The sequence below is a fragment of the Colletotrichum higginsianum genome, chromosome 8 (genome assembly GCF_001672515.1).
Source record: "Colletotrichum higginsianum IMI 349063 chromosome 8, whole genome shotgun sequence".
Taxonomy (NCBI): Eukaryota; Fungi; Ascomycota; class Sordariomycetes; order Glomerellales; family Glomerellaceae; genus Colletotrichum; species Colletotrichum higginsianum.
Genome location: NC_030960.1, coordinates 1910776 through 1927450, shown reverse-complemented (window position 1 = coordinate 1927450; position 16675 = coordinate 1910776). Strand labels below are relative to the sequence as shown.

General features: G+C 55.2%; 6 protein-coding genes across 6 annotated transcripts; 2 read left to right on the top strand and 4 right to left on the bottom strand.

The window, feature by feature from the left end:
* Window positions 1-16: 16 nt before the first annotated feature.
* On the top strand, window positions 17-1155 carry CH63R_11549 (uncharacterized protein; the record flags this gene model as incomplete). The annotated part of the gene is made up of 2 exons (XM_018306523.1): window positions 17-37; window positions 97-1155. 2 exons carry the CDS (start codon window positions 17-19, stop codon window positions 1153-1155), a joined length of 1080 nt encoding a protein of 359 aa, XP_018153364.1.
* Window positions 1156-1204: 49 nt separating this feature from the next.
* Window positions 1205-2647, bottom strand: CH63R_11548 (uncharacterized protein; the record flags this gene model as incomplete). Its single annotated transcript, XM_018306522.1, has 1 exon — window positions 1205-2647. One exon carries the CDS (start codon window positions 2645-2647, stop codon window positions 1205-1207), a length of 1443 nt encoding a protein of 480 aa, XP_018153363.1.
* Window positions 2648-4916: 2269 nt separating this feature from the next.
* CH63R_11547 (transposase) lies at window positions 4917-5910 on the bottom strand (the record flags this gene model as incomplete). The annotated part of the gene is made up of 3 exons (XM_018306521.1): window positions 4917-5129; window positions 5184-5487; window positions 5570-5910. The coding sequence occupies 3 exons, from the start codon at window positions 5908-5910 to the stop codon at window positions 4917-4919; spliced, it is 858 nt and encodes a 285-aa protein (XP_018153362.1).
* A 988-nt stretch (window positions 5911-6898) lies between these two features.
* Window positions 6899-8218, bottom strand: CH63R_11546 (PdmS protein; the record flags this gene model as incomplete). Its single annotated transcript, XM_018306520.1, has 1 exon — window positions 6899-8218. The coding sequence occupies one exon, from the start codon at window positions 8216-8218 to the stop codon at window positions 6899-6901; it is 1320 nt and encodes a 439-aa protein (XP_018153361.1).
* A 1229-nt stretch (window positions 8219-9447) lies between these two features.
* CH63R_11545 (uncharacterized protein) lies at window positions 9448-12630 on the top strand (the record flags this gene model as incomplete). The annotated part of the gene is made up of 4 exons (XM_018306519.1): window positions 9448-9460; window positions 9516-9677; window positions 9731-12291; window positions 12358-12630. The coding sequence occupies 4 exons, from the start codon at window positions 9448-9450 to the stop codon at window positions 12628-12630; spliced, it is 3009 nt and encodes a 1002-aa protein (XP_018153360.1).
* An 866-nt stretch (window positions 12631-13496) lies between these two features.
* Window positions 13497-15950, bottom strand: CH63R_11544 (uncharacterized protein; the record flags this gene model as incomplete). The annotated part of the gene is made up of 1 exon (XM_018306518.1): window positions 13497-15950. The coding sequence occupies one exon, from the start codon at window positions 15948-15950 to the stop codon at window positions 13497-13499; it is 2454 nt and encodes an 817-aa protein (XP_018153359.1).
* Between the last annotated feature and the right edge of the window lie 725 nt (window positions 15951-16675).

Here is a 16675-nt window from a genome sequence, read left to right as displayed (position 1 = left end):
GTCCACATAACCGGAGATGAGTCCCGCCGATGCTGATGTGAGTGGACGGCGGCTAGCGAAGATAACGTATTCGCAAGAGTGACTAACCCAACGCAGGCCCGCCGACGGGAGCGCGGTGTCATTGCCCAGCGCGAGTACCGCAAGCGTCACGCATCCAAGGTGCAGAGCCTCCAAGACGAGAACCAGAAGCTCAAGGACATCATCGCCGAGATCGACCGGGCTTCCCACGGGCGTCGCGCCCTGCCGGATGACCTGAGGGCTGCCCTCTTCAAAGCTCGTGACCTGGCCGGCATCAGCGACGACGGCATTGGCGAACAAGAAGAAGACGCCCACACCGACGAGGTGGAACAGGTGGCAGCAGGCCCACTGTTGCCCGAACAGCCCGCTCATACCCCCGCGGCGTCAACCGCCGTGGTCAGACGCGCCACCACGCTCGAGATCAAGTTCCCGCCGGACTATCAACCCCCGCCGGACGAACGGTTCAGCCCCCGCCTCGACTACGGCCTTTGGTTCGAGACGGACCGCGTCATCCGCATCCTCGACCCGCCGACGGACATCGTGCCCTATCTCGGCGCTGGCATGCACACCCTCGCCGGCAGCATCTTCTGGTCCACCATGGACTACACCCTGGACCTCTGGAACTCGCGCTCGGCGCCGCCGGCCGCCCGGCTTCTCGACCGCATGTTCAGCCAATCACGGCACGTGGTGGACACGGGCTACCTCCTGTCGCTGGCCCAGGCGAGGGTCGACTTCATGCGCAAGGGGTTCATGTTCCGCAAGCTGTCGGAGCAGTTCGAGCGCAACGCCATGGTGGACCTGCAGCGGCTCATCAGCGAGCACAACAAGAGCAGAGGCTTGCCGAGCAAGTACTGGAAGAAGCCCGAGGAGGTCGCGTGGAACGTGCTGAGCCAGCTGACGCCCGGCCAGGCGACGCGCTTCCAGGCCGTCATCGAGGGCAAGGGGGCCCCGGCCGACGAGGAGATGATGCGGTCGATGATCACCTGGCTCGCCCAGAATTACGTCTGCTTCGGCGATGGGCCGCGGTGGAGCAACATCAGCATCTCCGTCGGCATCGGGAGTTGGGTCAAGGGGGTCAACGACGCCGACGCCGGCGTGCTGGACGCTTCCAAGCTCTCGGCTGAGATGCTGTCTTGATCTATGAAACGCTACCAGGCAAAGGACCGCAGACAGAGCGGTGGCCGGGCTAATCTAACAACTCCATCCGCTTGGCGCGCTTGGCCAGGTCTGTCGCCCACGCGAGATTGTAGTCGTCGTCGTTGTCGTCGCCGCCGTCAAGGATCTCGTCGTACCCAGACTCCCAGCGCGACGAGGTAATCTTGGTGTCTATCCCCTGACACAGGATCTGCTTGCTCCCAGCGCCCTCGGCCCCTTCGTCGACGGCCTTGCAGAACATGAAGGCCGCCCTGCCATCGAGCCACTGATCCTCGGCCATCGGCCCGTCCCACGGCCGCGACCAGTCTCCGGCATAGAAGACGGCCTTGGTCAGCGCATCGCCGACCTTCTTCTCCCGGAGGAACTCGAACAGCTTGACCGCGTTGGCATTATTCAGCAGGGGCTGCGCCATGGACTCGATGCCGCTGCACGGCAATTCTTCGCCCGGCTTCGGCCTCTCAGGATACCCGTATGGCCGTCCGGAACTCTCCAGCTGGCGCCGGCACTCGCTCGCGATCTCGAAAAACACGGTCACGGCAGCAACCTTGGGGAAACTCGTTGCCAACGCCTCGAGGTGCTCCATCGGCCAGGTCCCGTTCCGGTTGACGTCGAGAGTGAGCGTCTCCAGGTTCGGGGCCATGCGACCCAGCTCGGCGATCTGCTCGGGCGACATGACCCGCCGCTGCCGATGTCCCATTTCCGGCTCCCGCCAGTCGAGGCTCGTCAGAGACCGCGCGTGGTGGCGCAGGACGGGGAGGGCGGAGGCGCCCGTCTCGCCGCTGTAATGCCACGCGAGGTGCGTCAGCGAGTCCGCCGGTAGCCCCAGGATGAAGTCCTTGGCCCATTGCCCAGTGATGTTTAGCGATCGGAGCGATTTGAGGTGCGGGATAAGAGGCTGCACTTCCGGTTTGCGGTTCCACGCCTGCTTGAGAGCAAGTTCCTTGATGTGCGAGAAGTCCATGGCTTCGAGCCAGAGATCGAGGTTGGTCTTCTCCTTCTGCGACCGGGACAGCGGCAGCCATCTGAGCCATTTCCACGCCCTCCCCGATCCGAGCCACTCGAGAGTGTCCCAGAACTTGGAGCCGGTGCGGAACGGCGGCTGCGACACCTCTTTCCAGTCCGCGTCGTCGAACCGGTAGCCCTCGAGGTCCAGCGATTCCAGCTTCGAAGGGTAGCGCGAGCTCGACGAAAGGTCGAAGGGGAAGCTCCACCTGTCGGGCCACTCGGAGCAGCCCAGCCCCGTGACGCGCACTTTGAGGCTCTTGATGCCGGAGCAGCGGGACAGTGTGTCGTGGACGCCCTGCATCGTCGCGAGGAAGGGATCGCCGGGCTCGCGTCTGCCGTAGACTGCGTTCTGGCCCGATGGCACGACGGTGTCGATGTAGGTCGGACATTGGGACGGGGCGGCAAATACCGACGACGCGGCGAGGACGAAGAAGGTCAATAAGACGAAATTGCGGTGGGATGTATGCATGGTTGCGATGTCAGGTGTTGTTGGGGCGAAGGTATTTGTTTTTGTAATTGACGAGCGGCAGTAGCTGAGACGCATCCTATCCATAGGCAGATATCTACATGTCGATGTTGACATATATATATACACATACATGTATGTATGTACTTTTGCGAAATGGCCACCATTTCCTCATGCGGGGGACTGGCGGTCAGACACCTGTCCCAAGTCCGGGATCCTTCTAGGCTGCTGCGATAAGGGCCGCCCGGCTTCAGGCAGCCATTCTCATCGGAGTTAACGTCTGCTGTCAGGCCTAGCGATCCAGGATGGAGTTCCAAATAATTAGATGTATGGCAAAACCCCGATTGCCGACGTCTTTGCCGGAGATGGGACTCTGGCGGTGCGAGACCATCGCGCGGTGCGGTCTCCCGGAACGGACGATGGGATGGCTAAGTGACAGCGTTCGGCACTGTGACGGGTTGGACGGGCGCCGAGTGGGCAGCACAGTGGTCTCAATGGTGCCGACTTCGTAAGCCAACGATAAGCCTTTTGTTGTGATCCGTCCGATCATCCCACCCAGTAAACTTAAAAAGAGGATGGTTTGCTCGGTAAGCTTGCCCGGAAACAATGTTGGCTACCACCACTGCCTCTGAATCCTATCGTCCCATTCACGACATTGCCCGGACGGAAAGACATCCAAACTTTAACCTCTAGCTAGATTTTGGAGGCGTCCGAGGTCGAGTTCCACGTGGGCAGCTTTCGGTGTCATAGACATCGTTGCAGACGTTATCGAACGTACAGGGCTAAGGAACAAGCCCCAGTCTACGGCTCTGATGGCGTTCGTTTGCATGAAGTCCACAGCAGTGTAATTTCAGGGCTGTTTGAATTGGAAATGTAGAAACTATCTTAGGATCTGTTAGTAGGAAACATTTAAGGGTACTTGTTGTACCTAACTCGTCACAGCGTTAAGTCCCTCCCTTCCGATGGGACTGTTCACTTTATGCTACTTATATTACCGCTGCATCTATCTCTTCTATCTCCAAGAGAGGACTCCACGGTTGCGTTCTTATAGCAGTGAGGAGGCAGCCATTATCACCTAAGCAAAGGTGTGCAACCAGTCAGTCCTGATTAATGGATCTATACCTAACCTAGTAGGCTACCGAAGCCGACCTCCAATGGCTCTGTGAATCGGTTGACTAACAGGCGGGGTCGTATTATGTCTGCTCTAAAGTATCTTACCTAGTTATTTGCTTTTTCAAAGGTGATCAGGTGTCAGGGCCGAATGGCCGGGCCAGTATCCTACAGCAGTGAAGTTGGGGATGGGGGACACACGCTACAGATGGGGGTCACCGGAGGGGCACCGGGGGAGCACTAGCGTCCCATCAAAAGGGCCCGGAGGATCATTTGGCCGGGGAGGGGATGGCTAGGTAGAAAAGGCAAGGAACTCTGCCCTCCTGGATAGGTAGGGGCAGGTCGAAATAACACAACCAACTGACCCCTACCTGCCCGTCAGCGACTCTACCACTCTGTGCGAACCCAGCCTGTGACATCAGGATTCAAGCTAGGAACAGGCACAGCTCACAATGGTCTCCCGAGATAGACTACTCCTAACCTCTACTTAGTGATATTTTGCGTCTGTTAATATCCAGCACTGTTTGCTAGACATTCTTTCAAATATCTATTAGCTGCCATTAAGCTGTCCCCACAGTCCAAGGACTACTAGTAGTCATGGACACGCTGCCTGCTGATCCGTTCTTATGTCTCCTGAGGGAGATTCTCTCTGAATCGCTGGTAGCTCTGACCAGCTGATTGGGAACGTAGCGTCCCTCAATATTCAACATGAAGAAATGGGCCATGTCCCAGTGTCTATGGGCGGTTGATTCCAAATTGTAAAATCGTGGAGATGCTCCAGGGTCAAGGACCTTTCTTGACTTGGAGTGGCCAGCCATTGAGCCATCTTTCCTGTTTATCTTTGAGATATTCGGCCTGCTATTCATCGCCTGGCAGCGGAAGCTAGGGTCCGTTCTTAGGGTACGCTCACCTAACGTAAGTCGCTTGATAAAAACCATCTGGTTATCACCTCGCAACATGTCAGTGTGAGGGATGGGACAAGACGCAACGCAATGGCTCTAGTCGGACCATCCACGAAAGCAGCACCAGTGAAATTTGACGACAGGTCTGGCTAGCTGGTGTCCCTGAGAGATTTGGCTGGTCCGTCCGCGAAGACTGGAGTTCCCTTCATTCCGTCAGAATGGATGCAGTAGGCTCTCGACTCCCGTGTCGCTAGGATGTTCTATGAATCGAGAAGCACCCCCACAAGGCGTGAAGGAAACGTCGATTTCGGTCGGTAAGGCAGAGTTGTATAACGAATATCGAAACGCGTGGAATCAGGAGAGCGAGGCTTCTCGTTGGGGTGGGAAAGCTTCCTCAGGAAAGCCGTCGAGATCACGGCAGAGTAAACGCGTATGTTTTTCCTGTCATCGTAATCTGCGAGGATGAAATGGACCTGTTTGGAAAACCATAAGTATAAACAAACGCTAGGAACGACGTGGTTTTTTACCTTGTAACAACTTTCCGTGGCGTTTTCGGACAAAGTTGTGCTCCCTGCCTGGCTTTGCTGGGCCTCGGCAATCAAAAGCGCCGCAATGTATGGATCAACATGCGGGTTTTCTGGAAGAATTCCTAGCTTTTCGAGTTGCAGCGGAAATCTCCTGCGGCGGGGTTCCCGAATAGCCGTGTGAATCTGTGAGAATGCAATACGACAGTGATCCTGTTTCCAAGACTTCCGGTGCGGACCAGTGGAGACCATTTCACAGGGTAGTAGGATTTTATGCTTGTTGAAGAAGAAGACGAGCGGGCAGTCTCTAAACACAGGTGAGTATTTTGGGCTTATAAAGAGGGAAGGTGGTAGTCGGCCACAGCCTTGGCAAGGAACACTGTGCTTACCGGACACTTTTGAAAGAGTAGGCTTCCAAAAGGCTTTGAAGTGGCATGACTGGAGAAAATACCGAGTGGTTACAGTCAGCAACCCACTGGAACGCCTGCTTGCGTGTGATTTTTTTTTTCGGAGCCCAAGGCTTCTCTTTTGTTGGCCTAGGCCCGCTCGGCGGCGTGTTGGGTGTGACTTCGACGAAAGCGCAGCGTAGGAAGACGAGGTGGCTTGCAGTCCATTGCAGCGGTTCCACGACGAATCGCTTTCTTGGGAACTGGTGAGCAAAGCGGTGGGCGACCTCGTAGATGGAGAGGCCTGCAAGGTCGTTGTCGCTGCAGCCGTGATCGCTTGCCATGCTTGGCAGTTCTAGCAGTTGGCCCCCTGACCTCCTCGTTAGTGTGGATGGTATCGAACCCGGTAATTGGAGACTTACTCCTCCCTAGGTAGAAAGTATAGGGGAGAGAGTAAAACTGTAGCAAGTGACGAGAAGCTGATAGAAGAACCCCTGGGTCGCTTCCTTGAAGGTCGATCGATCCCGAAGACCCAAAGCTGGGCTGATGAGGAATGGATGCAGATAACGTGATGTAGGTGTAGCACAGGAGCCCAGAAGACCTGAGGAAGGGTAGGAAGATGCTTTCTTGACTCCTGTAAACAGTGGCGGCTCTTGGTGCGAACGGAAGGAAGGACCAACACAGCACTTGTTAGTCACGTGGTCTCGGCTGGCCCTACCCAAAGGTACATGATTCATTAGACGAACTGAGTGCTGCCTAGAGAAGTACCATTAGGCAACAACGACTACTTTAAATGTTAGCTGGACCATACCAAATGCCCTGAGTGACTCATGTACTAAACAGAGTTAATGGAACAATGACCTCGAAACCGTGATGGCCCCTCAGACAATGACCAGCCCCTGAGAGCATATTGTACGGGAGAACCTCGTGGCTTCAGCGTCGTCACGCAGCTTTTTCCGCCACACCAACCTTGATGCATGATCGTGAAATTGTTTGTCGAAACGCGAAGACAACTCTCGAGGACAGAGTGTGAGACTTGCCGAGCAACGTGCTTCTGTTCTTATTTGCCAATTCAACAAACACGCCCAATGGAGCCGCCGCTTTCACCCAACGACGGACCAACGCCGCTGGAGCAACGATCCGGACCTGATAGCTGACACGCAGATACAACAGGTTATCAAGATACATGATTGTTCCAACCTTGCGTCCCTATAGTCACCGGCATCTCTGAGAGCCTTGAGTCCTTACCTGACCAGGGTGACATAAAGGAATATCAACACCTCATTACATTATCACCCGCCACCTCTCTCTCACTCCGCAACCCCCCAGGCCTCACCTCCGGCTCTTCTCCACAAGCTCCTCCAACTCATCAACCGCCTCCTCCGGCCCGTCGTGCCTCGCAAAATCATTCCGGACCGCCTCCACCGCCTTCCGAAACCGGCCGTCCGAGACGACCCGCTCGACCGCGTCCCTCAGGGCCTCCTCGCCCGGCGTGTCCGTCCGGAGATCGACGCCGGCGCCGACCCACGCGACCCTCGAGCTGACGTCCGCCTTGTCCTCGCTCCGCCCCGCGCATACCATCGGCACGCCGCAGCTCAGCGCCGCGAGCACGCCGTTGTACCCCGCGTTCGTCACCATGACGCCGACGTGCGGGAGGAGCCTGGCGTGCGGGACGAAGGGCGCGACCCTCGCGTTGGCCGGCAGGGAGCCCGCCGCCAGCAGGGTCTCCGCATCCCGGGTCGTCGCGATGACGAGCAGGTCGGGGCGGTACCGGAGGGCTGACAGCGTGGGAGCGATGAGGTTCGCCGGGTTCGTGGCGTACGTCCCTTGCGTGACGTGGACGACCTTCTCCCTTGGGTGCGCGAGCAACTCGCCCCACCACTCCGGAGGGGAGAATGTCCCCCCGCCACCGCCGCCGTCGTCGCCTTCGTCGTCGTCATTGAACAACGGCAACAGAGGCCCGACGAACCTGACCCCCGGGTGCAGGTTCCGCCTCGGGAACTCGAACGCCGGCGTCGTGGGCATGATGTGCAGCGCGTCCGACCTCGTCGAGTCGTAGAAGCCCAACGCGGGCAGCGGGGGCAATCCCATTGCGGCCCGGTGCCCGTTCAGCGCCGCCGTGAGCCGCGTGTAGATCAGCTGTGCTGCGACGGTGTGCGTTAAGGCGTTGACCCAGCGCCCGAAGAAGGTCTTGGGGGGTAGCCACCCGGTGCCCCAGGGCGGGATCTCGGCGTCCATGGTGAAGAGCGGGTTGATCCCCAGCGTGGCGTACGGCAGGCCTGTGAGGTCGCGCAGGCAGTGGGCGCCGTAGGCGCCGAGGTCGACCAGTAGGACGTCGGCGTCGAAGGTGGCCAGCACGGCGCGGTAGGCGGCGACCTGGTCCGGCACACGGTCGAGGAACAGTCGACGGAGGGTCGAGACGACGGCGGCGAGGCCCCAGGTGCCCGGGTCCGGCGCCAGCGGGATCTCGTCGTGGCGCGCGAGGGCCGCGGGGGAAGGGAAGAACGCGGCGCCGGTCGGGGTCACGAGGTGCTCGTGGGACGCCGAGGTGAGCCACGCGACGGCGTGGCCGCGGCGGATGAGGGCGCGGGCGACGGGCTGGGCCGGGTTGATGTGCCCCGCGAAGGGCATCGTTGCGATGAGGACCTTCATGGTTGTCGTCGTGGTACTATGCCGGGGATTCCGGGGCTGGTCCTGGCGGGGGTGATGCGTCTGTCATGCAGCAATGCGATGGGCTGTGAGATGAGGTGGTGACTTGGAGACGTGAGTTTCTAAACCGCTGAATGACTTGTGATGAATCGAAAATTGGAGAATGTGAGACTTGGGAAGAATCGTACGGCAGTGTATGAAGATGTGAGAAGGACGGCGTCCATTGTCATGCAGTCAGTGTAATAGATAAAATTCTGAAAGCCAAATAAATGGCCGGATTCGTCGGCCGGTGTGCGCCGGGGCCCATTCGGCGAAGACCAAGTGAGCGCCGCAACGGACTACCCGATCCGCTCCCCGTTCGAAGCCCAACTTGCTTGGATGGAAATCTAAATCGAAGTAAGTATTTGGGCAAAGTCCTTGGTTATCCAAATTCGAGTTGATGATGTCCAAGTCCAACACTTCACCTCTCACCATGACACAAGTACTAACCAACGCCCATTCACCCAAGTCTTTCTTCACTGTCCATCGGAAAGACTGTCAGCGAAAACACATAGCAAAGCGTGTTCCATGAGTATGTCTCTACCTAGGGGCTTTGCATCCCTACACCCCCCTTGAACTCTAGGAGCTACTGCGCGGGCTTGCGCGGGCTGGCTGGGCTGTTAGGCTGTCCGCGCCCTGTAGCAGGCTCATGAAGGCTGCTACAGTTAGAGGCTGTGGGCACTGCTTCGCAAAACGGCTTCTGACCGGGGATGCTCTTGCCATCTCTTGTTAGGACTGTATGTCATGAAGAGAAGGTGCGACTGCCACATATGGATGTTGCTGCTCTGAACGGCCTTCTTTCCACATGACTGTTATCTTTGAACAGGACCTGCCTCCCCCCGCCCCAGACCCGAGAGCATTCTCTTTCCTCCTCCTTGTCTTCATGTCTGATTTCTTCTGCCGTGTCTAGCGTGTCAACATTCTTGTTTGCGACGGTTTTACATGTTGGCCTTTGTCGGTCTGTGCCGTTCAACGACCCTCGACCATCAACAGCTGCATTCAACATTGCTCGACCTCGACACCCCCCCACCCTCCTCTATCTCCTCTGTCTCTCCGTCGATTCGCAATAACAGTGTCTCGTTCAGCTCTGTTTCTTAGGTAGCGCCCTTCTGGGGAATAGATTCTGGGTTGCTTCGGCATTCTTCTCGGACCTGGTTTGATCTCAAATCCAAACTGTCGCCCAAGCCACCAGGATGTCGTCCAGCCGTAAGTCCGTCAGAACTGAGTGGTATCATCTAGCCTCGTTTGACGCTCTATATAGAGAATACAAGACCAACCAGAGCCACGGCGCGTCAAGCGGCACAGAGAATCCGTCGATCATTCGAGTCCCCTTACGTTGGGCCTGTTCAAGAGACTGCGTCACCCCAATCCAACAATACCGTATCTGAGCCATTTGATAGTGATGACGAAATTCTGACCAGACGTGAGTGCTTGTAATCATTTCTTCATGTTTGGAGCAAACACTGAACGTCACAGGTTCATATTTGATCCCCGATAACGGTGCCAATCTCCAGTCAGCCGTTTTGCGAACACCTCGAGCACTCGCCCCTTGTTCTGAAATTTCGGCCGCTTCTTTACCTACACCAGCCAGTCATATCCTAGGAAAGAGGAAGCGCGCAATCGTTGGGCACGATGATCAGGACGACGAAGCCGATAAGGGGGGCGGAGACTTGTTGCTGAGCCGAACTCCAGCCCAGTCACATGGACACGCTGTCACTGCTCTTCCGGCTCCAACCAGTGTGCAGAAAGGTCCGCGTGAGCGGAGATGGGAGTCCCTCTTGCCAACTCTCGACCGCCAAACTCGATACTCGGCTCCAAAGTCACTGTCCCTCGAAGATCCTTTCGATTTCGTTTATAGCCTGCCTCCGATCCTTGGCCAGGACTATAGCCCTGAGGTTGTCAAGCATCACTCGAGAAAGTTTTCGGACATGGTATCTTGGGAGCTCCGGGCTTTGAAAATCGGCGAGTCGAATTCCAAAATGTTTCTGCGCATCAGCACCAAAGACTTCACGGAACGTGAAGCCTTGTCGTTGTGTGGCAAGCTCATCGACGCCAAAAAGGTCTGGCGCAACCCAGCAGAACTGGAGGCTCCTCGAGTCGGTAAACCTTCGGCTCTGATTACTTCCCTGGCAAAAGCTGCGCAGTATAGTCTTTTCCCTGACAAGCTTTTTCGGATTCTCAACCCAGCTTTGGCTCACACTGCAGGCGCCTGGTCCTGGATTGTTGCGTTGCCGTACGTTGATGCAGATACGTACGCGCTCAAAACGTTCAAGTGGAGAATCGCAGTCAAGAAGCTCGACTCATCTACAAAATTGGTCCCAACCGCGAACGACGTCATCTTCACTTTCAATAATGACACCGCCATGTACACTAGCGTGGACGACATTGTACGCTCGCCAGAGCCTACCATAGAGAACGCGGACCCGGCATTGGCAGCCTCAGCATCCAGAACCTACCAGTTCGCATGCCACGCCGTGTCAACTTGGCTCCGAAACCGATCACTGCTCCAGAACACCGTCGACACACAGCAGTTCAAGACGGATATGTTTGAACAGTTTGCCCCTTCCAACTGTTCCGGACGCGCCAGGAGGCTCATCCTCGGAGACACTGTCCCGTGCCAACTGTTCCGCCTGCGACCGTGCATCTTTGACGTCAGAATCATACCTGGCGATCGGTTGTTGGAAGACATGCCGGGGCTCCCATCCTTCAGAGTTTGTTCAAGGGACATGGGTTGGACGGAGCCTATTGGAGATGCCGCAATAACCACCTGGTTGACCTCGAACAGCATTCTTGAAGTGTGGGGGGCTATGGCAAGAGGCGTCGATGCCGCCAACACTCAAATAACCCTTGGCCAGGAACCTCCAAACGCTTGTCACTGCTCCGATGAGGCAAAGTCGATGACGGCACATGCATGCGGTCATTGTGGAAAAGAAACCATGTGCGAGCTGCTCGCAGATCATCCAAATGGCTACCGGGCCTGTCCGGCATGTTGCAGCAAAGCGCTTCAATCTGCTCCGATCTCCGGCCGCGAAGTGCGCTCACGACTTCGTGACTTAGTCACAGAGAGAAGACGGCGCAAACTATCTGGTTCTGCCATTTCGGGCCTGACAGATACGCTTGTGAAGGAGGTCGAACATCGTTACATCGGTCAAAAAGGCACTTCGTATATCAACGGGTACTCCGGATCAATGGTGCGGCCACCCGCCATCAGGGGGCACCCATTGGCCCTGAGCATCGAAGCCATTTTTCCTATTGCCCTAGACGAGGCTGGCGTCACTGGTTTGCATGTCCCGGGAAACATCGACATTGTACCCTTTTGCCTCAATACATGCAAACACACCAGTCTGCCTATATTTCTTCAGGAACTTGGGAAATATTACCGGCAATGGGTTGCCACAGAATGCTCGTACCAGTCCGGCGTGTCAGTTGCACGAGAAAAGATTGCCTTTCTGCAAAGCAAACTCGTTCGGGACTGTCGTCGCTTCACCGACATTACTCTCAAGGTTCCATGGTCCAAAACCGCAAGACTCAACCTTGATATCAGCCCTGCCCAAATGCAATATCTACGGGATGAGTGGATCGCAGGCAAGCCTCACCCCGGAGACGTCACTGTCTTCAAACGCCCGTACTACGGCATCTGGGCCTACCAGTCTGATTGGTTGAGTTATGTGGAAAAGACTAAGATCATTGTCACGGAGATTGAAGAATGGACCGGAGTCGAACTAATCAGATCTGACGATGGCTGCGCTTATTTTGCACATCCTGAGACCCTTCCAGACGATTGGAGCTGGAAAAATTGCGGGCGACTGATGAACAACCGATTTGACCGAATGCGAATCCAGTGCAACAAACGGCATGAAACTGTGGACAGTCCGACAACCATCTATCTAGAATGTGTGTACCAGGCATGCGTCAACGTCATGGTCGTCAAAGATTCGGACCCAGAGCGGGAGGCCAAGCTTCAGGTCCAAGCCCGATATGCTGAATTTTTCGGTCTCCCGCTGGCGATCGAAAATCATAATCCGCTAACCTTCGCGGTTGCCCATAGGCATCATGGGCTCCAGATGAGAACGGGATAGAATCCTGATCCAACTAGCCTACAGGACAGACTCGATGACCAGAACAACATCTTAATCGAAACAAGAACGAGCAACTACGCCAAGTTGCATTTCCCGGAGCGACTGTATTCACATATAAGAAGACTTGTTGAGGAGATTGACATCCCTCTGAAATATGCAAATGAAAATCTTGAGCTAGGTCCTTTTGATTTCCGGCTCAATCGTGGTGAGGAGGTGGATTACGGAGAGGAGGACGACGATGAGGATTACGAGGATCACGATGTTGAAGAGGACGAGGACTGGTCCGAAGAAGACTGACTGGCAAGAACTGGCGCGAGTTGATGGAGAAGATTGAGAATTTGCAATCCGTTAGAAAGTTTAGACGGTGCTGTCTGTTAGCTGCTTAAATATATCAAACAATCAGTCACGTCTCTTCAGTGTCCGTTTCTCAAGTCGATAGCTGTATCACCGAAGAATCCAGTTGTCAAGTGTGTGTCATAAACTTTTATTAGCGCTAAGTACCTCAAGCATGTCTTCTCAACCAAAGCCCGGTCCAATCTGTGCTGTTGCTGTCCCCCGTTTGAAAAGCAAAAACTAAAGCCGCGTCCGCAGTGCTGAAATGTAGAACCTGACGTGATTGCATCACCGAAGTTTGGTGATGCTTGCTGCCCAGAAATGCAAGGCCAATTCGAATGTCATAAGTGAAGTGATTCCTGCTGCCCTGAAATGTAAAACCTGATGCTGAAGAAGTTTCATGATGCTTCTGCCCAGAATTAGAAGACCTGATGCTGAAGAAGTTTCATGATGCTTCTGCCCAGAATTGCAAGACCAATTCAATATCATAAATGAGATGATTTCCTGCTGCTCTGAAATGTCAGACCTGATGCCGAAGAAGTTCCGTAATGTAATGAAAATAGTCTGTCGCAGAATTTGCCAATCGTTCCGTGTAACTTATTGGCGCTGTCGTGCCACTTCTGTTGGCGTAAGCTGTGTAGAAATAGAGCCGTGAAATAATAGCAATCGCAAAGCAAAAGAAAAGAAAAACAGCAAAGTGGAAATGCAATAGTCGCAAGGGATTACTGCTCAGCTCCGTCCGTGTCTTAGATGTGAGCGTAGAGACAGACCTGTCATCGGGCCTGTGTATGTGCCCAACAGCTCTGACTGCAAAGAAGTAAGCTTTGGTCTCAAACCCAGTTGTTCTTGTTACGCTCCAAGAACTCGCTGTAGTTGGTTCCAAACACCTCATACCAACGTCGGTCATCAATGTCGACATCCAGCAAGTGGTTCATTAGCAGGGTAAGCTTATTGAGATAGAGGCCCCACGGGTAAGCTTTGACCTCACTGAGTAAGTTATTCAGTTCGTCCCGGTGGGGGGGCTGGCCCTTGATAGCGAGGATCCGTCGGCACTGGCCACCCAGTGAATAGTTGAAGGTGGTGATCACTCTGATGTGATCGTCGTTTGTGACCAAGTCTCGTTGTCCCACAGGCCGGGTGGGGTCGATTCCGCTAATGCCTAACAAGGCTGTCAACGGTTTGAGCAGTAGGTCCAGTTCCGAGTCGTCCTGTGCCTGATACTCTCGGAGCTTCTTGGTGTGCTGAGCACGGTTTCCCAGGTAAAGACCGATGCGCTTGCCAAGCTCGACTGCATTGAAGCGCTCTACTCTGTCCAGGTCATCCCAGAGTTGGATTATCTTCCTCAATCCAGACTTTCCAGTTGGTCCCTTGGAGATGGGGCGAATCACCACCACGAACAGATTCAATTCCCAATCAGTCACTTGTCGAGTGCTCCAGTTTCGGTGGGCACCAAAGCCTATGCCATCTGCGCCTGCAATGACCTGGCTGCGCTGAAGCGTGCGTTGAGGCCTCGGATCTAAGCGTGTACTGTCTACTTGTAACGACTGGTCTTCTATAACAGGTCGTTGAGTAGTAGGGTCTTGTTGATCCTGGAGTTGGTTGGAATCAGTCTGCTCTGTCTTGATTGGTCGAGGGTTGAGTTGGTTGGGGCTTTTCTGGACTGCCTGGTCACGTCTGCCCTGTTCTTCACGTTCTGCATCCACTGTCGGGGAACAGCGCTCGAGCTTCACGTTAGCATCCACTGTCAGGGAACGCCGCTCGAGCTTCAGGTCAGCAGGAGGAACTGTGGCCGAGGCTGGTCGCATCTGTTCCAATCGTTGAACAGCCTTTGCCCATGCCTTGCTCTCCATCAAGTTTTCGTTCTCCGTCATAACCACATCTCCATCTGAGTCTGGTCGGGGTTGGGACTGAGCAGCAGGAGTTGCAGCATCTGGTCGGGCTTGCGTTGGAGCATCTGCTCTGTGTTGGTTGCCCTGATCGTTGGTAACAGAAGCAAGCGGAAGTCTAACAGAATCGGCGACTTGTCTAAGGAATGCACTCTCAACATTCTGCTCAAGATCTTCCTGCCGCTCTTTCTCACGGCGGGCGATAGCTCCAAGGGCATCGATCCGCTGTCGGTATCCCTGTGGTTGGTTCAAAGTGTTCTCCGACTGTCGGTGTGAGACCAGATTGTTCGAGATACTATCCCATGACAGCATCGAGTCGTATCCGACCAGGAGGGTAGATAAAAGAACGTTGGTCCGAGTAGCTAGCTGGATGCGCTGTTCCATGGCCTCGATGTAGTGGCTCCGCACCATAGGGGCGACAGAGTCAGCTACTTCGAACAACTCATCAAAGTGAGAACCAGTCCAAGTCAGAAGTCCGTTAATTGAAACAGCCAATTGGTCTGTCCTGATACCTCGCTCTCGCGCAATTTGCAGCCGTCGTTGGTGGCAGTTGATTATATCGTCCAGCATAGCCGGATCAATCAGGGCCTCGAATGGAAAGCGTTGATTGCGGTAAGCTCTAAACATGCGGTGGGGGTCCGAGTCAGGAAAAAGGATGGCGTCACTGTCGAGTTGTCCGGCGCTGACTTGCAGGGTCTGGAAAGGACGCTTGACCACAAGCTTTGGGGCTGTCAAGAGCAATGGCGTCTCTTGCTGCTGTCCGTACCGGTAAATCAGCTCCTTTTTGTAAAGTACGAGGGCTTCAGCTCCAGCAGAAGTAACAGTGCCCTGAGCCACCGTCACTTTCGATACCACCATGTAGAGTGGGATGAGTCGCTTCGGGACCAACACTCTTCGCTGGTGCTGGGTGGACTTGTGTTTGCCAGGGCCAGGCATCGTGTTCACCTGATAGCCGGGGTGCCCAAGGAGATGCACATCTGGCATAGCAAGCGAGCGTTGGTTCTGGAGTGTCGGCGCCATGCCGGGTAAGCCAGGGTATTGCAGCCTCGATCCGGGCCAAGAGGACGGGATGACCTGCTCGAAGTCTCCCAAATTAATACCCATGCCGTCGATCAGTTCCAAAATCTCCCCTTCATCAATCTCTCTGAAGGGAACCACGGAGCTGTCATGGAAGTGGGCTTGGTCCTTCTCGTAATGGTTCCAGGTAAATCGAAAGGGATGCTCGTACAGCGCGAGGCCAAGTTCCTCATGAATGCGCACGAAGTGCGGCGCGTACGTTAGCCAGACACCAAGGTCGATTCGGGGCACGACTTTCTTGATGCTTCCTCCCGGTCCCTTTGCCCAGAGTTCTGTAGTGAGCACTGGATGTCTGGCGTAGGCCCAGAACGTGAAAGCCATCAGGACTGAAAATTCAAGAGGCATCAGGTCTTGAGGGAGATGCTCTCTGAATCGACTGATGGCTTTGACCATCTGATTGGGAACCAAACGGCCCTCAATCTTCAGCATGAAGAAATGTGCCATGTCCCAGCGCCTATGGGCGGTTGGCACCAAATTGTGGAAAAGTGGCGATGCGCAAGGGTCAAGGACCTTGACTTGGAGCGGCCAGCCATTGAGCCATCTTTCCTGTCCATCTTGGAGATATACAGTCTGGTCCTCATCACTTGGCAGCGGAAGCTGAGGTCCGTTCTCAGGGTACCGCTCACCTAACGTGAGTCGCTTGATGAAAACCAGCTGGTTATCACCTCGCAACATGTCAGTGTGAGGGATAGGACAAGACGCGACGGCTCTGGTCAAACCATTCACGAAAGCGGCACCAGTGAAACTGGACGACAGGTCTGGCTGACTTGTGACCCTGAGAGATTTGGCAGGTCCGTCCGCGAAGACTGGAGTTCCCTTCATTCCGTCAGAACCAATATAGTAGGCTTTGCTGACCCTGTTGGCTTCTGTGGTTCGAGTCTGTCTGCCGGTTGGATCTTGAAACTGGTAAATGTTGACACATCTCGTCTTGAGAATCAGCTCAGACGCAACGGAGTCGTGATCAAAAATCAAGGTGCGGGTTGGCTCGGATTCAGCAGGACAGTCCCTAGGCAATTGCGGGTAGTCGACTCCATCCAACCGCCAGG